The 22,739-nt window shown below is 35.7% G+C and overlaps 1 protein-coding gene across 3 annotated transcripts in view; it reads left to right on the top strand.

The window, feature by feature from the left end:
* MRTFB (myocardin related transcription factor B) overlaps positions 1-22,739 on the top strand; it is a 200,475-nt gene that overhangs the window by 73,699 nt on the left and 104,037 nt on the right. For 2 of the 3 annotated variants that reach the window (XR_011471248.1, XM_070412949.1), the window contains exon 4: positions 3,462-3,524. The exons of the other annotated variant lie outside the window; for it this stretch is intronic. Coding sequence is in view for 1 of the 2 variants with exons in the window: in XM_070412949.1 (XP_070269050.1) it covers positions 3,462-3,524 (63 nt within the window). In the remaining variant the exon portion in view is untranslated. The remainder of the gene's footprint in view (positions 1-3,461; positions 3,525-22,739) is intronic. 3 annotated transcript variants of the gene reach the window in all.

Below are 22,739 nucleotides of genomic sequence, written 5' to 3'. Positions count from 1 at the left end.
TTGTGACCAATCATACTTTAAAAGATATTAGCTTGTAAGAACATGTAATAAATAACTTCAAAATGCAATGGGTATTTAATTTGAAAGCGTGCCTTTAACATTTATGTAAAACGTTTTTTGTCTTCACTCAATAGAAACTTATCTGGCCACTGGGTAAAGCTAGCAATAAAATTACTGGTCCGCAATGTGTTAACATCCCTTTAGATGAGGGAAATCAGTCAGGGGGATAGTTAGTTCTTTTATTGTTTAAACTAGTAGCCCTGCACATGAATCCATGTGCCAGTAGCTCTCTGCAGGACCTGGCCGCTCCGTGCCCACTGCCCAGAGGCTCTCTGCGGCCCAGAGGCCCATCCCCGCCCCAGCCTGGCCAGAGGCCCATCCTCGGCTGGGCGTGGAACGCTCACACTGCCCACTCTCAGTGGCCGCGCCCAAACCTCCCCCCCCCCCCCCCCCGGACTGGGGGACTCCGGGAGGGCTGAGAGGACTGGGTGCCGCCATCTTTGTGATGGAGTGATGGTTAATTTGCATATTACTCTTTTATTAGATAGGATAGGAAAAGCTCAGGTGCTATAGATTGAGTGTAGCTTTATAAAAGGAGGGAAAGGCAAAGTTGATGAAGACAATATACCTGAAAAAGCTGCGGCTCCTTTGCTAGGATCCACATCTAGATGAGACCATGAAGAAGCAGCTTTTCATTCATGAGGCCATTTGCAAGACTAATCTATGCTGGTTGATGAATTAAGCTTTTAAGTCATGGCCAGCAGTATCATATAGTAAGAGGATATAGATTCCCCTTTTATAAAGCTGTTAGATATTTCAGTACTTTTTGGTATGTCTCTGAAGATGAGGTTCAATCATGTTAACATGGCCACAGATATACCACAGGCCAGCTGTCAGCAGTGTCAAGTACGTGGAAAATAAGCATCTGCCACCTTCCTCTCCCTAAATTAACCGGCTTTTTAAAGCTGTATTATTATGAAATAGCATGTTTTAGGCCTCAGTGAAGAGGAGAGACTGTTTGTTATTCTTACTTTAAACTTTGTTATTACTAGTTACTACAGTTGTTAGATTTTTGAACTTTAGTCCCATGTTGAATTTTTTTTTCTTAAGATTTTCATCCATTAAATGTATCACACTGAATAATTTTAGACCATCTCTTGTTCTTAGTAGGAAGAAAATAATTTATTCAAAAGTGTGTTGCACAAGGAAATACATGGTGGGCTCCAATACGGGATTAATACATTTGCAAACAGTCAGATGAACTTTGCCTCACCCAGCCAAAAAACCTTCCTGCCTTGTACCATAGGAAAAAAATGACATGTTTACAGTGGGTCTTTTCTTTTGGTTTTACTTTGAGAACAATTCCCCACTCCTCATTAACCTGTTAGGCTTACAGGCAGTCCACAGGTGATGAGCATTTGTCTTGAGCACAAGCCTGTTCCTTAGAATGTACAGGAGCTGGTATGGCCTAATGGAGATTGGTGAGGGAAAGAGAGGATATACCTATTTTTCTCTGGAGCAGACAGCCAGGCATAAAATTCTCATCTATACATATATAAAAGCCTAAGTGACCGTTACCACCCAACGACCGGAATGACTGGACGACCAGCGGTAGCTATGACGTGCACTGACCCAGACCTTGCTGCTGGGGCCCTCACAGCCCCGAATCTGGTTCACCCGCACCCTGGACCCAGACAGGAGGGAAGAAGGAGCCTGATTCCTTGTGGAATCGGCCTTGCCTTAGCTTGCTGCTGGGGCCAACCTCCTGCAGTCCCTCCCCCAGCAGGCCGCAACATCCCTGGCCAGGCCGAGGGACCCCATCTGTGCATGAATTTGTGCACCAGGCCTCTAGTAGTGTCATAAATGGGAGAGAAATAATTAGAGACTAAAAAGACAAGACAGGGAACTATGGATTCTTGCTTTCCCTTTCTACAACTGGAGGTAATAGAAATGAATAATTTTCTATATAATTGTCTTGTCGTTTGCTTTACTGTTAACATATTTAGGATCTTGAATATTTAAAGTGATTCTCAAAGATATTAATAAATATTCTGATACATTTAGATGATTTCTTTTTCTGTTTTCAGGAGTTACTTAAGAATATTTACACTTAGAAGATAAATATATTTAAATATTTTCTGTAGTTAGTTTTGAATAATTTTTTGAAAATTAGGCTTAAGGACTTATACTAACCACAAGTATAAAGTTTAAAAGCCAACTATGAGCCTCCTGACAACTGCAAATGAAGTTTTCGATTAATTGTGGCAGCTCTCGAACTGTTTTTGTTAGTGACAATCTGTTGAACCTTTCCGAAGGAAAAAAGCCATATAAGTAGCTTAAAGGTGAGGTGCTGCCTTTTAAAATGGGCTTTATAAAGCCTATTAAATAGCATGTTTTATTTCACAATGTAAATAAGTACCTGTAACCCTGTCCACCTTCTCTCGTCTACTCTGGGTTTCTTATGTAGGTAGTTTTGCTATTACTGAGGATTTAGTTTGCTTCAATGCATTGCTGAACACACCCAAGCAGTGTGTGTGTGTGTGTGTGATGAGAGAGAGAGGAGGGTGGGCATTAATTTACAGCCTGCCATTTGTAGCTGGCATGTTCAGAAACTAACATTGGTGTGTTTTGGTTATTGCTGAGAGGGTAGATGAAGCTTACAGCTTCAAAAGTGCATCATCAAGACCATAGACCCCAGTTATGTAACACCCTGAAGCCTCATTTTGAGTTACTTATTCAGTCTTTAAACTGTGTCCTCTTGCAGAAATATCCTTAGAAAGTCAGCAATTAACATTTATATTAAAAGTAAGATTTAGAACATAATAATTAGCAGTTTAATCCAACATGAGACAGAATTATCTTAAACTTATAAAAATGTTTGCCTGAAATTTATACAAAGCTTTTCTAGAGTTACCAGTTTCCTGTTTCTCAGGAAGCAATTTTAAAAGGTAACATATAAAATATAAATGATTAGTTAATAAATATTACTCAACTATAATCCCCTAGCTCCTTAGACCTTTTAGGGCTACTTGGAATTGGATAATTAATTTATAGTTGAATAATTGAATCAGACCTTGTGCTGAGCCAAGAGACTTTGTTAAAATTAAGTTAGTGCTATTTTTTACTTATGGCAGCCATCTAACCCAACCCAAATCACCTCTTTCTAGCTAAAAAGGAAGAGAAAGGATAGATACAGGGCATGTACTGGGGGAAAAGTGATCCATGATTATTTTTCTTCCTTTGTTATTTTATTTTAAGACATCAGTAATAAAGTATTATTGTGACAGAAAGCAATAAGACAAATATGTTGAAATAACAAATGTATTGGAATTTTCTCTTGGATTTGTAGTTAATAATCACCCAGACTAATTAGTAAATATCATAGTCAATGTTTTTCTAACTCCTTTAAATAATCCATATTGTTGGCTACCCTCACCTGCTGCCCTCACTATTATTAACAGGAAGTATAGTCTTTTGGGAGTCAGGACTCCAGTCTCCTCTGCTGACTCAGTCTGTGAGCATGGGTAAGTCTCAGAAGCTCTCTGTGTTATGGTATGCTTATTGTAATACCCGTGTGGTAGCTTTCAGCCCATGTGTCTTTCTCTGGCTGCCCTCCCTCATTGCATCATGTGTTCTTATATCGCATTATCACTTGCCTTGTGCTATCCATTGGGCAGCAGAAACAGAATAGAAGGTAACTTCCATCTCAGTTAACCAATGGAATTTTCCATAGGTAGGAATTAGTAATGTCGCTATTTAATATATTCCTCACAGATATATTATTAAACATACATGCCAGCTCACTCAACTAGTCAGACATTCCCCCATATTGAAAAGAAAAGAGAAATTGACTAAATTTGTGTTATCCTAAAAAATAATGTATCTAATTTAGAATATGCCATATCTTCCTATTCATTGTTTTCAAGGGTTGGCAAGTATGTGTTAACATTTTTATAATAGCATTAGATTATCATTTTAAAGACAGTATTTTAGCTTTTTTTTTAAAGCCCAAATTATTCATGTAATTTTTGGTCATTTATGTTATTACTTTCATTAAGAAAATGTTAATAGTTGGGTGTCTGTTTTACCAACTTAAATTTTTGACATATGGCCTCTCTGTTTAATAAAGATATAACAAGAAAAGCAATTGCTTTTTGTAGGCTAAGTTTAAGAACTAACAAATGTTAGAATTAGCACTCTGCAAATCTGAGCTTTATGGCCACAAAATAGGAGACCGTCTTTGACAGAAGCCTAGATTCCAACAGAGCAGTTAAGAAGTTTATCAATTGCACTACTTAAACCACATCAGGTCCTATATAAAAGAAAAGTTTACATATCAGAATATTCAGTTCTCCCAAAATATTAAAAAAAATTCAAGAGTAGAAAAATTTATTTTTTAATATATTTTATTTTTTAAACGTTATTTTGTGTCTTTTTAATTTAATTTTATTTTTTGAATATATTTTATTGATTTTTTACAGAGAGGAGGGGAGAGGGACAGAGAATTAGAAACATAGATGAAAGAGAAACATTGATCAGCTGCCTCCTGCACACCCCCTACTGGGGATGTGCCCGCAACCAAGGTACATGCCCTTGACCGGAATCGAACCTGGGACCTTCCAGTCCGCAGGCCAACGCTCTATCCACTGAGCCAAACCGGTTTGGCAAGAGTAGAAAAATTTATTGAATGATCATGTTTCAGTTACCTTAAAATAATTCTTAGATTTTATGCCTCTTATATAATATTGGCAATTTAAAATTTAGACTATTATCATTGAATTGTTGGACACATAGATCTTTGAAAATAATTCCCTTAACTATATACAGAAAATTAATTTAGAGATGATTCTTACCAATAACTGAGCGCAAGGAAAACCTAGTTTTAAAGAGGGCTGCAGAGTCAAGCCTAGAGCCTGTTCTATCACTGTAGGTATGTGGTGTCAGGCCACACAGATCCTGTCTCTCATCTATAAATAAGAATCATGTTAGATGTACCACATAGGTTATTGGGGGTTAAATGAAATAAAGCATTTACAGTAAAAAGCACATCACTAGTCCATGTTCCAGTTAGTCAGCATTACGTGCTTGATGGAAATGTACCATGAAGAGGCACAGTGATGGAGAGCACCAACTCTGGAGCCACCCTGTGTGAGTCTGGATCCTGGCTAAAACATCACTACTTATGTAAATTTAGACAAATTCAATTTCTTTTCTTTACCTCGATTCCTCATCTGCAAAACAGGGATCATGCTAATACCTGCTTCTTGGGTTGCCATGAGGATTAAATGTGTTCATATAAGTCAAGTATTTAGGACAGGGTGGGCATATATTTAGCACACTATAACTTTTTTATTAGTATGTGTGTTTTGAAAACGCAACATTTTAAGTCATACTAAGTGAATATAGTTTTTCAGGTTTCCGCCATGGTGTTTTACAACTTAGTGTTTCTTTCAATAATACTTGTAATTTTGCCGCCATTTTCCACAAGTTCTATTTTTTTTTTAAAGACGTCAGAATGGTCCTGATGGGTTTGGCTCAGTGGATAGAGCATTGGCCTGCGGACTGAAGGGTCCCAGGTTCAGTTCCGGTCAAGGGCATGTACCTTGATTGTGGGCACATCCCCAGTAGGGGGTGTGCAGGAGGCAGCTGATCGATGTTTCTCTCTCATCGATGTTTCTAGCTCTCTATCTCTCTCCCTTCCTCTCTGTGACAAATCAATAAGATATAAAAAAAATAATAAAATAAAAAGTAGTCTACTGTTAAAAAAAAAAAAGATGTCAGAGTGACATGCAATTTCTTAATGTCTCACTGTGTGCCTTCATAACATTTGAAGAGCAACTTATCTGATTAGAGCTGAGAAGGCAAATGTAGTAGGCTCTGATTTCCCATGAAGTTCGTCTCTCTTGTTGGTACTGCCAGTTCCCACAATCCTAGCATTCCCTGGGCATCAGTCAGTGTCTATAAGGAATGATTTTCAAATATTAAAGCATGTGAAAAGACAAACAGGCCAAAACTCAGAGCTCTCTAGGGACTATGACCTCCAAAACAGACTCCGTTCTGACATTTTCACAGGCTGCTTGAAGGAATTCCAGCAAGGTCATTCCATTTGGTAAACTCCTAAACAAACGCTCTGTCATCGAGAACTGATTTACAGATTTTTCTCCTTATGTACTTGTTCTGAAGAGATTAGTATAGTAGATATGGTTGCTGAGACTCTTTTAAGACATTTGATGTGTATGATAAGTACTATACCGAAGACTTTTGGTATTTTGAAGTGATAAAACAGTTAATTTGTCATGTTGAAAGAAATTTCTTGCTGTGAGTTGTCTTTTAAATTACTTTTCTTTTTGATTCCAGGAAATCTATATCATAACCATATTACTAAATTAAATTTTTCATTATTAACACAATTATTTAACAAAGAAATAGACTAAATTCAGAAACGATTTTTTACAAAACAAGCATACATGCAAATATGCATATGATTACTTGTCTCACAATGACCTTTGGAATATGTGAAAACAGAAACAGTTCTGGTGTGGTAGGGTAGTCTGTGAAATCTTGGTGTGATGGCAGTTGTTTAGATGAGGCTTTAAAGTTACTGGAGTGAGGGTAGATCTATAAGTTGTTTTCAACTAATCTGAAAAGTCTAAAATATTTTACTGTGTATTGTTATATATTTCTTTTAAAAAAAAAAAGAATATACTCCTAAAAATAAATGAGAAGGTCAGAACCCAAGAGATCTGGAGCCTAGACAGCTTAAGGAAATGGGTAATTAGGACTTATTTGGTTTATGGTTGGCCTTAAATGCTGCAGCCTCATGGTTATCTGAGTCTGAAGTCTGTGAATAGCATGTATGAAGTTCCAGAGGTTGAATACCATTCCTCATTTGAAGGATTGGGTTTATCGGGGAATTTTGTATGGTTTATTTCCTTCTTTGCACGTTCCCTTCCAATGAGTTAGTCCTGTGGATGAATGTGCAAAGTTTTAGCTATTGAAAGAGTCCTTCCACAGTGAAAAATGTCTTATGATTTGATATCTCATTGTAGGATTATAATATCTTTTGAACAAATTTAAAAATCAGACTCAGGCAAGTAAGTTGATATATGATCTCAACTAAGCTTCTCAAAATTAGTAGTAAAAATAAAACTCGTTTTATTATATATATAATCAAATAACTTTTCAGAAACCCAGGATATTTCAGAGGTCTCTTAGTAAAATAAAATGGAAACAAATGTGAAATAATAAGTTGCTTAGTAATTTAGTTACTGAATGTGCTAAAAATTGTGTGGCTCTTGATTGATGTAAAAATATATATGATGAAAAATATGAGAAAGCATTACTTTTTTAATAGTATATTTTTCTAACACAGATTTTTCTATCTCTGGCTATTTCTGTTAGCTAGTCTCTTCGTTTTTCAAATAAATGGTATTTGGTCAAATAGCAACTAGCTGATAAATTAGTGAAATCTCTGGTTACATAATTGTGTGCTTGTTTATTTATTTGTGCATAGAAGTAGAAGAGCTGCTTGATTGATTGCTGAATGCCTTCTGAACACTCAACAGAAACAAAATGCTTACACCTTCAAAAAGTTGAAGATTTTATTTGGACACCCAAATATTATAAATTTGTAGAATTTTCTAGATAAAGGAATATAAACTTACACCAATCAGATCGAGTTAGGATTAAACAAATTGAAATTTAAAGAAATCTAAGCCCTGGCCAGGTAGCTCAGTTGGTTAGAGTGTCATCCTCACAGACCACGGTTGCATCCCCAGTCAGGACACATACAAGAATCAACCAATGAATGCATATATAGGTGGGACAACAAATTGTTTCTCTCTCTCTCTCTCTTTCTCTCTCTCTCTCTCTCTGTGCCTCTCTCTCTCAAGTCAATTTTTTAAAAAAAAATTTAAGAATTTAGTTCTAAACTTTGAATTTTGGAGTTCAGCGGTTTTGGACAGTACAATTGGCCCTTGAAGAGCACAGGTTTGAACTGTGCTGGCCCACTATATGTGGATTTTTCTTTTCAACAAATATGTAGTTGGCTCTCTGTGTCCCCAAGTTTCACATCGTGGATTCAACCAACTGTGGATCAAAATTTTCTTTTTCTTCTTCTTCTTCTTTCTTCTTTCTTCTTTCTTCTTTCTTCTTTCTTCTTTCTTCTTTCTTCTTTCTTCCTTCTTTCTTCTTTCTTCTTTCTTCTTTCTTCTTTCTTTCCTCCTCCTCCTCCTCCGCATATTTATTGCTTTAAAAAACAGCTTTATAAAAGAATCCTTAAAATATTCTCTCCCCTAGTATGAATCTGCTTATAATTATTTCATTTCCCCCATTTTTATTGAATTTGTTGGGGTGACATTGCTTAATAAAATTATGTAGGTTTCAGGTGTATGGTTCTATAATACATCATCTGTATATATTATATTGTGTGTTCACCACCCCAAGTTAAGCCTCCTTCTATCACCATTTATCCTCCCTTTACACTCTTCTGCCTCCCCCACTCCCCACCCTTCTTCCCTTCTGGTAATCATCATATTGTTGTCTGTGTCTATGAGGTTTTTTTTGTTTTGCTTAATCCCTTTACCTTTTTTCCCAGCATCCAAACCCCTCCCTTCTGACAGCTGTCAGTCTGTTCTCTGTTCTATGAATCTGTTTCTATTTTGTTTGTTAGTTCATTTTGTTCATTAGATTCATTATGAGTGAAATCATATGATACTTGTCTTTTTCTGACTGACTTATTTCACTTAGCATAATGTTTTCCAGGTCCATCCATGCTGTTGCAAAGGGTACGCTTTCTTTCTTTTTTTATGGCCAAGTAGTATTCCCTTGTGTAAATATACCATAGCTCTTTTATCCACTCATCTGCTGATGGACACTTGGGCTGCTTCCAAATCTTGGCTATTGTAAATAGCACTGCAATAAACATAGGGGTGCATATATTCTTTCAAGTTAGTGTTTTGGATTTCTATGGATCAAATCTTTCTATCCTCCGTTGGGAATCCACAGATACAGAGGGCCAGCTTAAGTTATACGTGAATTTTCAACTGCACAGAGTTAGAGTCCTTAACCCCCACCCTGTTCAAGGGTCAGCCGTACTTTGGTTTTTGTTGTCTTCACCTATTACACTAAACCTGTTTAAGGTGTACTAACGCTCCCATAAAAATATCTATGTTCTTAAATGACCATGAGTGTTTTCTGTAGGTCCACTTGGTTTATAAGGCTGTTCAAGTCTTACACGTCTTGACTGGTTTTCTTTTTATTTGTACATTCAAGGACTTAGAGAAAGGTATGTTGAAAACCCCACCTACTATTGGATTTGTTTGTTGCTTCTTTCCATATTGTTTTTCCTTCCTGTGTTTTGAGACTCTATTACATGTAATGTTTACATTATGAAATGTTCCTACATCCTTGGTAATGATTCTTCTACTAATGTCTTCTTTGATAGCAATATAGCCGCTCTAAGTTTCTTATGTTTGGCATTGCACGATAAATCTTTTCCCTGCTTTTACCTTTAACCCATCTCTGTACCTTTATATTAAAGTACAGTTCTTTTAGATGCACAGAGTGGATTTTTTTTTTTAAGTCTAATCTAACAATCTGTCTTTCAATTGAAGTGTTTAGATTGTTTGCATTTACAGTAATTAGTGATCTGTCTGGTGTACTAGTTATCTGTTTCTGTGTAGCAACTTCATACCTTAGCAGCTTAACACAGACACATTTATCACCTCACAGTTCCTGTGGGCCTGGGATTCAGGCACAGCTTAGATGGGTACCTCTGGCTCTAGGTTTCTCACAGCCTGCATTCGGGTGTCAGCCAAGGCTGGGCTTTCATCTCAAGGTTCCACTGGGAAGGATCCACTTCTAAACTTACATTGTTCTTGATGAGATTCTGCTCCTTAGGGCTTTTGGGTCCTCAGTTCCTGTCCACATGGGCCTCTCCAACATGACAGTTTACATTAGCAAAGCTAGTAAGAGAAAATTTGCTAGCGAGACAAAATAACATTTCCTCAAAATTGCCCAATTTTTTTAGATCTATCTACAAATAAGGCACTGTCTTTGGTTTTCTGTGTTTCTGCATATTGCACATTCTTCCCCCTTTCCCACATAGTAGGCCTAGAACCTAAATTGATAGATAGCCAAGTTAAAGTACTAAATTGTAGCAGTAGAGAGGTTTCGTTTCCTAAATAGATAAAGGTATTTTACCTCATGAGGTAGGTTTTAATGGTTTCCATTTTATAAGACCTATAAACTGAGGGTCACAGAAATTAAATAATGCCAAGGACAAGATGCTAAAAAGGAATAAAGTTTTAAAGATATGCTTGGCTCTAAAGTTACCTCTAAGATTATAAAGAGTACTATTATAATAGGAAAGATAAGTTTTATTTAGAAGAGGGTTAAAGTAAAGCCTTAAAATCTATTTTAAATAGATTATTGCTTTTACTTTTTATATAAAGTACTTACAAAAATGTATAAATGTAAACACATATAAAACTAAAATTTAAAATGTTAAGATTTTGCTTGAGCAGAATAGTTTTATTTTAAAAGCCAGTTGACAATTAAGATATTTTACAGTCACCACCAACTTCATTGAATTTAACCAGCATACACAATGGGTGCTAGATGAAGTTTATTCATTTGGACATTAATGCAAATAAAGACGCACAGGCATGTTCATTCTCTTCTTATGTCATATTTCACTTTGCACTCCTCTCAGATATTGCCATGCTCAGAAAAATTATAGCCAAGCAACTTTGTAATTTAGAAGAGAGAACTCCAGTCAATTTTGTGTTTCTGTTCATTCTAACCTAGTACTTTTAAAGGTACTCAGCTAAATGAATGAAGAAATTTGATAAGTGCCTCTAGTGAAGATATTCTACTAGTCATTTTGTTCTTTTTAACCTTTAAACATTATTTTTAGATATGCTAGTAAAATTGAGAGCCTAATAAGAGATCATCCTGTTAATAGCAATTTATTTCATAATAAAGTTTTTGACATTTAAAAACTAAAGTAAAAATCTACTTTTACTTGTTCTATAAATCAATTGTATCTTTTCTATGGAAAAAATAGAAATGGACATTTTTCTCTCTAATTTTTTACAGCAGGGTAACAGTTTTTTTACATGTTTCTTTTAATTCCTGAACTTAAAGCAATTTATTAACCTTTTATTTAAGAATCATTTGCAAGTAAGCTACAGGCATGCTTAAATATATAACCATGTATCTTCTAAGAATAAAAATATACATATACAGTTATCAATAGTAAAGTTATCACCCTCAAAAAGTTAACATTAATTCAGTAGTATATTAAATATACAGCCTATATTCATATTTCCCCACTTCCCCCAATAATGTCCTTCATTTTATTAATTTATTTTTTTATTTTTATTTTTTTATTGTGAAAACTATTTTATTAAGGAAATTATGGGCTAGAATGTGTATGTATTTTTTTCAGATCTTAATTTAAAAATATTAACACAGTAGCTATTAAAATTGTCAGTTATACTTTAAAATATTACTTTATACATTTATTAGGGAAACAACAGAACTGATTTGTTCAGACTTAGACTGTCTATATTTCATATTTGTGTATACTAGAGTACACTATACTAAAACCTAATATGGTGAATAACTTATTACACAAGATTGACCAAAATAGCCATATGAAATAATTGTTTTTATATGTCTTCTGAAACTTAGATTTAAGTAAGGTACAGTTATATAGTTAGTAACAACACTTTATTTTGCATATGTCTTACTAATTGTGTTATTAATTTATTTGCAAGAACAAATGAGGTAAAGTATGGACTGATTATAATAATTCTGGCTTATATAATTTGATTCTAACTTCTTCATCTGAATATACATAGGTTGACTTTTGACAAGTATGCAGACAGATAAGCAGTCTACCCTCCTGAAAGATTGGGCTTTCTAGAATTTAGTCATTATTTTTATTTCTTTAAATTTATCTTTATTGTTGAAAGTATGTCCCCTTTTTTTACCCCATTGACCCTTTCTAGCCTGTAACCATCCCCTGCCCGAAGGTCTTCACCACACTATTGTCTGTGTCCATGGGTTATGCATATATGCACAGAAGTTCTTTGGTTAATCTATTCCCACCCACCCCCACCTACCCTCTGAGATTCGTCAGTCTGTTCCATGTTTCTGTGTCTCTGGATCTGTTTTGTCCATCAGTTTATTTTGTTCTTTAGATCCCACATATGAGTGAGATCATGTGATAAACTCAAAATGGATAAAAGACTTAAATGTAAGTCATGAAACCATAAAAATCCTAGAAGAAACCTTTGGCAGCAAAATCTCAGACATCTCTCATAGTAATATGTTTGCCAATACACTCCTAAGGCAAGGGAAACAGGAGAAAATAAACAAATGGGACTACATCAAAATAAAAAGCTTCTGCACAGCAAAAGCAAACATCAACAGAATGAAAAGGAGCCCACTGTATGGGAGAACATATTTGCCTATGATACATCTGATAAGAGGTTAATATCCAAAACATATAAGGAACTCATACAATTTAACAAAAGGAAGACAGTCCAATAGAAAAATGGGCAAAGGACCTAAATAGACACTTTTCCACAGTGGACATATAATTGGCCAAGAGACATATGAAAAAATGCTCATAGTCACTGATCATCAGAGAGATGCAAATTAAAATGACAGTGTGATATCACCTCATACCTGTCAGAAGGACTATCATCAACAAATCAACAAATGACAAGTGCTGGCAAGGGTGTGAAGAAAAGGGAATCCCAGTACAATGCTGGTGGGAATGCAGAGTGGTGCAGCCATTATGGAAAACAGTATGGAGTTTCCTCAAATAATTAAATATGGAACTGCAATTTGACCCAGTGATCCCACTTCTAGGAATATATCTTAAGAAACCCGAAACACCAATCAGTATATATGCACCTCTATGTTTATAGCAACACAATTTACAATAGCTAAGGTCTGGAAATAGCCCAAGTGCCCATCAGTAGATGAGTGGATAAAAAAGCTGTGTTACATTTACACCATGGAATACTATGCAGCAGTGCAAAAGGATTTCTCACCCTTTGAGACAGCAGGGAGGGACCTAGAGAGTATTATGCTTCATTTTAAAAAAAACAACTAGGATCTAATCAGATAGCACTTAGTGCATTTGGTTGTCATATACCTTTAATCTCCTCTAATCTACAACAGTTCCCCTACTTTTTCTTAAAAAAGATGTGATATTTTCAGAACAGTTCTAGTTTTTATAACAGAATTCAGAGAAAGGCATAGGGATTTCCCATATACCCTCAATACATGGGTAGCCTCCCTCATTATCAGCATCTTTACCAGAGTGGCACATATTGTATCAAGGAAGAATCTACATTGACACATCATAATCACTCAAAGTTCATCGTTTACTTTATGGTTCACTCTTGATGATGTACATTCAGTGGTTTTGGACAAATGTATAATGACATGAATCCATCATTATAATACCATACAGAATACTTTCACCACCCTGAAAAATCCTCTGTGCTTTGCCTGTTCATCTCCTCTCTCCATATTCCACCCTCCTCCTCCTTCCCAACCTAGCAATCACTGGTCTTTTTATTATCTCCATATTTTGTCTTTTTAGAATGCCACATAATCGGAATCATACAATATGTGGGCTTTTCAAATTGGCTTCTTTTAAGGTTCTTCCATGTCTTTTTCATGGCTTGATAGTTCGTTTCCACTTAGTGCTGAATATTCAGTGTTCTGTTGTCTGATGTAGCGCAGTTTATTCATTCACCCTACTGAAGGACATCAATTAGTTCCAAGTTTTCATAATTATGAAGAAACCTGCTATAAATATCTGTTTGCAGGGTTTTGTGTAGACATAGTTTTCAGCTGCTCGCGGTAATACCGAGGAGCATGCATGATTATTGGATTGGATGGTAAGAGTATGTTTAGTTTTGTAAGAAACTGCCAAACTCTTTCAAAGTGGCTGTACCATTTTGCATTCCCAACCAGTTTTTTAAAAATCTTTCACAGCTTGGCATTTGGAAGAGTCCAGGCCAGTTATTTTGCAAAATCAGTCCAGGTTGGCACTGATATGGTGGGAATATTACATAGGTGACATTGTGTCCTCAGTGAATCACATCAGGAGGCATGTGACAGTTTGTCCCATAATTGGTGATATTCAGTTTGATCAGTTGGTTAAGATAGTATTCCCCTGCCTTGGCCTGTGTTGTGCAGTGGTTAGAGTATCGACCTGTGCACCAAAGGTTCTCGGGTTCGATTTCAGGTTAAGGGCACATACCTGAGTTGTAGTTTCTATCCCCAGCCCCAGTCAGAGCAGGTGCAGGAGGCAGCTAGTCGGTGTGTGTCTCTCACATTGATCTTTCTCTCTCCCTTCCACTCTCTCTAAAAATCAATGGAAAAATATCCTCAGGTGAGGATTAACAACAACAACAAAAAAGAAATTGTTCCCCTCACCTATTTCTTTTCAGTAATTGCAATTAATAATTAATTACAAAGTAATATGTGGGATCGTACTTTGAGACTGGCTATTCTGCTTTCATCCATGGTCTTAATGATTCTTGCCTAAATAAATTATTGTAAAAGTAATTGGAAATGATGGTTTTCTAATCCTGACATTTCCTTTCTTCCATTTATTAACTGACATGCCTCTGAGGAGAACCTTCTTTTCTAAAGGACGTATCCCTGTGGGCTCATGTGTTGTTTATTTTTTATAACTGGAAAGATACTACCCATTATTGTATTTTCATGCACAAATTTTCCCAAATTTGGCCAAGGAAAGCCTGTTCAATGTGGCTTTTGTTTCCCTTTGACCCATCCCCCTTACATTTTGGTCATTTCAGGATTTCCTTTATGTCTGCATTGCCCAATCCTGAAATTAGTGCTTTTTGTAAGGATTCCTGGTTCCTTTAGAGAGGAATAGTTTTTAGAAACCAAGATCTAAGAACTGGATGTGCTTGCTCATTGTTACTTGGATACCATTGCTTCTAGGCCTTTTCAGTAGGCAGAGCTAGAACTTTTTTAAGAAAAAATTATGAATTCCAGCCAGGAATAGCCATGTAGTCTTAAAGAAAATGGACAACTAGAAGATTTACATTGTCAGATATCAAGACCTGCTGTAACACTATGGTAGTATAGACAGATAAGCAGTCTCACCAATGGAACAGAAGAGAGAAATCAGGAATAGACAGTATTATTCAGTCACCTAATTCATTACAAAGGTGACATGTATGTGCACAGGGGATGGGATGGTCTTTTTAAAAAAATTCTTTATTGTTGAAAGTATTACATATGTCTCCTTTTTCCTCCATTAACCTCTCCCAGCCTGCTCCTCACCCCTCTACTGTCTGTGTCCATTGGTTATGCTTATATGCATGCATACAAGTCCTTTGGTTGATCTCTTACCTTCCCCCCCCCCCCCCCAACCTCCCTTGCCTTCCCTATGAGATTTGATGGTCTGTTCGATGCTTCTATGTCTCTGGATCTGTTTTTGTTCATCAGTTTATGTTGTTCATTATATTCCACAAATGAATGAGATCATGTGATACTTATCTTTCTCCATCTGGCTTATTTCGCTTAGCATAATGCTCTCCAGGTCCAGGATGGTCTTTTTAAATAAATATTCTGGATTAATGTAGTGTCCAGTGGAAAGAAATTTATATAGAATTCATGCCATACCCAAAAAAGTCTAACTATGAAAGAGGTAAAGCACTTTAGGGGAAAACATTTCCATAAACTTGGAGTGAGCAAAAGTTTCTTAAATAAGACACAAATAGCACTACACATAAAGAAAAATCTATATTTAAATTAGTAACTCCTGTGCACCAAAAGACATCAGTGAGAGAGAAAAGGCAACCCACCAAGTGGGAAGAGATTATTCTTAATGCATATATTTAACAAAAGATTTTTCTTCAGAATATGGGAACAACAGATACAAGCCAATATAAAACAATTGGACAAAAAAGCCTTGGCACAAACTTCACAAAAGTAGAAATACAAATGGTGGGCATATATGGGGCTTTGTATTAATTTGTCATCAGATTAGTGCAAATGAAAACCACACCTACAAGAATGGCTAAAATGAAAAAGAAAACACTGGGTATATCAAGGATATTGAACAATCAGTAGGTATGTAAACTGTTGTAACCATTTTAGAAAATTGTTTTGTATGATTCTAAGTATCAGCAATTCCACTCCTAGATTTTACTCAACAGAAGTGTGTGTGTGTGTGTGTGTGTGTGTGTGCACGCGTGCGAGTGCGTGCCGTATAATTAGGTTAATTTGTTTCTGTTCCTATTCAGTTTTAATTTGTTCCCCATCCTTATTGTTGCAATGGTAAATGGAATTGTTTTTTTCTCTTTCTGAGAGTTCATTATTGGTGCAAAGTCAGAACTATATAAAATAATTTGTTGTTATTGAAATAAATAACAGACTTCATACAGTACTATCATTTTATACTTTCATTATTTTGGATAGACCCAGTTGGAAGAAAGTCAAGTGTGACCATTTAAAAAGATATTATTGGGGAGTACTTTAGAAACCCTTTTATTTCTTAAAATAAATTTATTGGAGTGACATTGGTCGACATGATCATACAGATTTCAGGTGTGGGTTTCTATGTTACAACATTTGTATATTGCACCATGTGCCCACCACCCAAAGTCACATCTCCTGTCACCATATATTAGGACCCCTTTTCCCCCCACCCCTTTCTCTTTGGCAACCACCACACTGCTGTTTGTGTTCATGAGTTTCAGTTTTATATCCCACATATGAGTGAAATCACCTGGTTTTAGCTTTTTCTGACTGACTTATTTCACCTACCATAATATTTTCAAGGTCCATCCATGTTGTTGCAAATGGCAGTATCTCATCTTTTCTTGTGACTGAATAGTATTCCATTGTATATATGTACCACATCTTCTTAAAAAGAATTTTTAAAGAGGTGGCTCAATTTCTCAAATAAAACAAATATTTTAATTTGCAGGGAAATCAATAGTCATTATAGCCTTGACTTCTGTCATTAACACACTTCCCAATATTTTAGCATTATGTATCAATTTATCTTAGATCTAAGCCAATCTATGTTTTTATTAAATAAGGGTGTTAGTTCACATTTATTTATATGCCACTTGAATGAACAAACCTTTAGCCTCTTTTAGTGATTTTTACTAGAAAACAGAATATTAGGAAAAATGGAACACGTACCTATGTTTATTGATGGCTTCTGTGGTGGACATTGCTCTTGAGAATGTGTTGAATCTGTGTGTTAATTTAGGTGAACTGACATCTTAATTCCAGTCCATCAGTATGATATCTCTCCATTTGTATAGCCTTTCCTTCATCTCTTTCAGCAGAATTTTCTAGTTTTTAATATAGAGGTCTTGTACATAAATCTGTTTTTGACAGAGTTGTCAATGAAATTGGTTTTTAAATTTTATTTTAGACTCTCTAACTTTATGACCTAAACATTGCTTTCTGCTCTGCTTTGCTGATGATCTTGTAGACTTCTAATAACCTTTTCTTAACTGTCATTGATGTAGGAAGTTACGTAAAAATCCCTTTTAAAGACATTTTAGTCTGTATCAATTCAGATAAGGATTTATTTCTGCCAAAATTCCTAGAAACCTCCCAAAGTGAGTTTATTTGTGCTTATATGTTATGGTCATATATAAGTGTGTTTGTAGATATGTATATTTTAAAGAAAATAATAGATAACTGTTACATTACATCATTGTCAGTGAATGCATTTTGACTTACCTGGTTTTGTGATTATTGTTTATGAATGTAGCATATATTATTTAAGTGTTGGACTCTGAAGTATAAGGGCTACAAATGGGGAAAGTTACAATTTCTTCTCTCAAGGAATAGTCCAACAGTTTAATTCATTCCACAACCATTGATAAGGGTCATTGGTGTTATACTTGCTATAGAAACAGAGCAACCATATGTAAAGAAACCCAATAAAAAATCATGTTTTTAAAAAATATTCTTTATCTGATAAAAATAGGGCCTCTATATTATTACTGAATGTATATTGTTTTCTTTATTTTAACTATTTCAATGCTTCAGTATGACCCTATGTACAGTCAGTGAACATCTCCCAGCAGCCTTGCCATTTGGGACTGAAATTGCTATCACCAGCACATACATACTTTAGGAAATAAGCTTTTTTGTGGAGTTTTTTTTCCTCCCTGATTCATAGTACTAACACCAGACTCTGGATATGAAAAGACTCTGCTTAGGCTCTAGAGCAGGGGTGGGAAACCCCTGGCACGTGTGCCAAACATGGCACGCCAGTAACTTTTGCTGGCACGCGAAACCCTCTCTTATAATCTTCCATTTACAATTGTGAATCTTTCTTCTCAGTGACGTATTTTGTTAAGTCTCGTAATAGGAGTAGCCTGAAGGATGAAAGTAGTAGCTCGTGCATATCTCTGAAGGTCACGAAATATAAATCTGATGTAAAATCTCTGTCATTAGTGATGCAGCAGCAAAAGTCCCACTGATAATGTCAAACGGAGTCATAAAGTTTTCTGTCGGACTATCAGTGTACATGTATACATTAAAAAATAAATGTATTTTTCATCATCATATACTGTGTTTTTGTCGCTCGAATGAATTTTATTATTTCTTCAAGGTTCTTCACATACGTACACCTTAAGAGATATCAAGTAGGCGTAACATGTTCTCAAAAAATCAGGGTTGGCACGCAGAAGAATTTTGAGTCAGAGGTTTTGCTGGTTTTGGCATGCGCTCACAAAAAGGTTGCCCATCCCTGCCCTAGAGAGTATCGCCATCTAGGCTATATGATGCTCATGATGTTCCATGCTATTATGAATGTTCTGAAATGCTAATGAACCTCATTTTGAAAAGAATTGATTATTGATGACATTAATATCGTTCTAAGCTACATTTATTTAGCTATCCACACAATTTAGCACTTTACAGATCTCTATGTTCATGAATTTGCCCTGTTATTTTTAAGACTGTTTCTACAGTCTTGGCCAACGTGGTTCAGTGATTAGAGTGTGGGCCCATGCATTCCCTATCAACGGCACATACCTGGGTTGCAGGTTTGATCCCTGGCCCTGGTTGGGGCATGTGCAAGAGGCAACCAATCGATGTGTCTCTCTCACATTGACCTTCCCTCCTTCTCCGACTCTCCCTTTTCCTCCCCGCTCCCTCTTTTCTCCTTCCCTTCTCCTCCCCCTCCCCCTAAAAATCAATGGGAAAAATATCCTTGGGTGAGGATTAGTAACAATAACAACAACAAAAAGATTGTTTCTACAGTATTCTAGTTGTCCAGCCTTTTTTTTTCTTGGCTTATTTGAAACTTGTATGTAACCTCATAAAAATAATAAAGATAGACTTTGTCATGTTATTTCCCAAAGTTTTTTGTTCTTCCTTGTTAAATATTGTTTATGTGTGGATGTATATATGAAATCTTCTTAATGTAGTTTGAATATACCTCAGACCCTACTTATTGCTTTTTTTTTTTGAAGGCTTTTAATTTATATTTGTATTCTGTGTATGAGTGGTCTCTACTGTTGTGACTAAGAAAGTGTTTGTCCTTGACAATGCATTAGGTAAGTTTGCCCTGTTTCCTGTTTTCTTTCCTATTTCTCTCTGTTAGAAGTTCTCACCCTTCTATTTGAAACTTCCATATGCCTTTATTAACATGTAAGTAAATGTCCTGTAAAGTTTAAAAAAAAATTTATGATTTCAAAAATAATATTTAAGGAAAAATTTGAAATCACAGCAAACACAACTCTGGAAAACCATTGTGATCATACACAAATAGCTGATATCAATTTTTATGAGACGTGTTTTCATTGTCAGTCATTGTTTGCACTTCTCATTCTTGGTTTTGCATTTTCTTTGATCTTTTTCTGCTGCTTAGATACTTAGCCTATTGGCTTTTAAAAAATAGTTTGATTATTCATTCTAAAATGGCACTAGTATATACTTATGGCAAATTTGTGAGAAAGGAGAAAAGGAGAGACAAAAAGCTGTTTTGGTTTCAAAATGTCACTAATGTAAATTTATTTCCCGATTTTTTTTTCAATTTTACATACCTTTTTGTAAATTTTTTAAAAGTTTTGTTGTATACATGGCAGCTTAATTCTTGCGTACTAGCTCAAGTGAATACATCAGTTAACCAGATCCTTACTCTTGGACACTTAAATTGTTTTTATTTTTTGCCACAGATTAAAATCTTCATACTACCACTTTTGAAATTGTTAAAATACATTTTTAGTTCCATTTTTAAAAATGTCCCTTATTTAGTTCGCTCGGGTAAAGTTTTAAGGTCTATCCTGGCTAAGCACATGGACTTTGGGACACAGACAGTTCTAAGATTAAGAATTCAAGCTCGTGCCGAAACCGGTTTGGCTCAGTGGATGGAGCATCGGCCTGCGGACTGAGGGGTCCCAGGTTCGATTCCGGTCAAGGGCATGTACCTTGGTTGTGGGCACATCCCCAGTGGGAGATGTGCAGGAGGCAGCTGGTCGATGTTTCTCTCTCATCGATGTTTCTAAGTCTCTATCTCTCTCCCTTCCTCTCTGTAAAAAATCAATAAAATATATTTAAAAAAAAAAGAAAAAGAAAAAGAATTCAAGCTCGTTACCTTACCACTCCTGGCTGCTTCATCTGTAACTGGGGTGAAAATAGAATAAATGCACCTATCTGTTAGGGTTGTTGAGGGAATTAAATGAAACGAAACAAATTTCTTAAAATAGTGTCTTATACACGGTTAAGCTAAATACAAACCTGGAGTAATTGTTGAATTTTTCTATTTTACAGGAATAAAGGAGTTAAAATTAAATTTAGTCTCATTTATATATTATGTCTCATATGCCCTCTCCTCTATTCGAGTGGTTCATCAAAATCTGTTTTCAGAGTAAATGAGAGAATTTCCGTTTGTGAGATGGCAAAAGTCCTCTTGTTGTAAATTAATTTTGTAGTTAGAAATTCTGGAATGCTTGTTACTCATTTATCATAGGTTTCACGGAAATGGCTCTGTCTGGCATTATAAGACTGCTTTACAAAAATCTGGCTTTGGGGTTGGTAGTATTTTATGTCCTCTGTCCCTCAGATAGTCAAACTAGTTGGGATCCATGTTATATCGAAAAGTTTTTTTTATCTTGTTAATTATTTTCAAACAGCTTTATTCTTAATGTTTAAACAAGAAATGTCAGGCATAACTTATTTGCCAAAATACATAGAGAATGACGATAGTGTGTACTTTATCAGAGGCATTTCCTAGAACAATATAGAATTACACAAGGTAAGGGAATGCCTATTTTACAGAGTCAGAATATGATTTGCTCACAGTTCTCATGAAATAAATAACTCATTTCTTCTCAATCTTAAATCCATAGAAATGCTTTAAAATTATTCAGTACTTTCTCAGTAGCTGCCTTGCTTTTTATAACAAAGGTATATATTTGCTTGTCTATAATACCTTAACATTTGTTTAAGTGAATTATATACATGTCGTTACATGAGGAGACAGTTTGGATTACTAATTCAAAATAATTTTAATTTAGAAAATATCTTATTAGGGTTTAGTCTTTTTTTTCATCATAAATATAATGCATGCTCATTTCACATTTAGACCATTTTTAATACTAATAAATATTAGAAAATCATCACTTTGGCAATTACCATCATAATAATTGTTTTAGGCAAGAATTACCAATGGATACTAAAACTACTGGTGAGAGTTTGATGAGGAAAGTATATTTATGTAATGCCTGAATATTTTCTCATAGTATACTTATTAATTACAAAATTTTGCAGAAGGATAAATAACTTTATAGTGGAGAAACCAACAAGACATCACCTTAACAATGTGACCAAACTTAACATCACCAGTATTGGATCAAACTAATTTCCTGTGCCACTGGGAAGGTACAGCATAGCCTCTGTGGTCTTCCTGCCAAAAGGGCATAGCCTGAATCACGAGGAAGCAAGAGATGAGCCCAAATGAGTGTCATTCCACAAAGTAACTGATCTGTACTCTTTTAAAATGTGATAAAAGACAAGAATAAAAGAAGAATGAGACAATCTGGCCAGTGTGGTTCAGCTGGTTGGAGCATCATCCTATACACCAAAAGGTTTCAGCTTCAATTCTAGTCAGAGCACATACCCAGGTTGCAGGTTCGATCCCCAGTTGGGGTGTGATGGAAGGCAACTGATTGATGTTTCTCTCTCACATAGACATTTCTCCCTCCCTTCCTCTCTCTATCAGCTCAATAAAAACATGTCCTCTGATGAGGATCTATAATAATAAAAGCGTAATATGCTAATTAGAACGGACAGCCGAATGACCTTCTGGATGACCTTCGGGACAAAGTGGGAGCTGCGAGGGCCGAGGCAGCCACTGGGGCATTGCAAGGCTGAGCCCCTTGCACGAATTTCGTGCATCGGGCCTCTAGTTAAAAAATAAAAAGAGAGAGAGACTGAGACTACAGAACAGTTCCATTTTAAAAGAAACTGAGAGACCTGACAATGAAATGCACCATGTGATCCTGGACTGGATCGTGAAACAGGGAAAACATATTTTTATTTCTTTTGCATTAAAGGATATCATTGGGACAACTGGCATAATTTGAATGAGGTCTGGGATTACTAAATAGTATTATATCAGTGTTAATTCCAGATTCAAGTAATTGTACTATGGTTTTATAAGAGAATATTCTTACTTTTAGAACACACACACC

Source organism: Myotis yumanensis, unplaced genomic scaffold, assembly GCF_028538775.1.
Source record: "Myotis yumanensis isolate MYYU_CA2020_CCGP unplaced genomic scaffold, mMyoYum1.0.hap1 SCAF_4, whole genome shotgun sequence".
In the NCBI taxonomy this organism is placed as follows: domain Eukaryota; kingdom Metazoa; phylum Chordata; class Mammalia; order Chiroptera; family Vespertilionidae; genus Myotis; species Myotis yumanensis.
The sequence above is the reverse complement of the archived record's forward strand: the minus strand, read 5'-3'. Positions and strand labels throughout refer to the sequence as shown.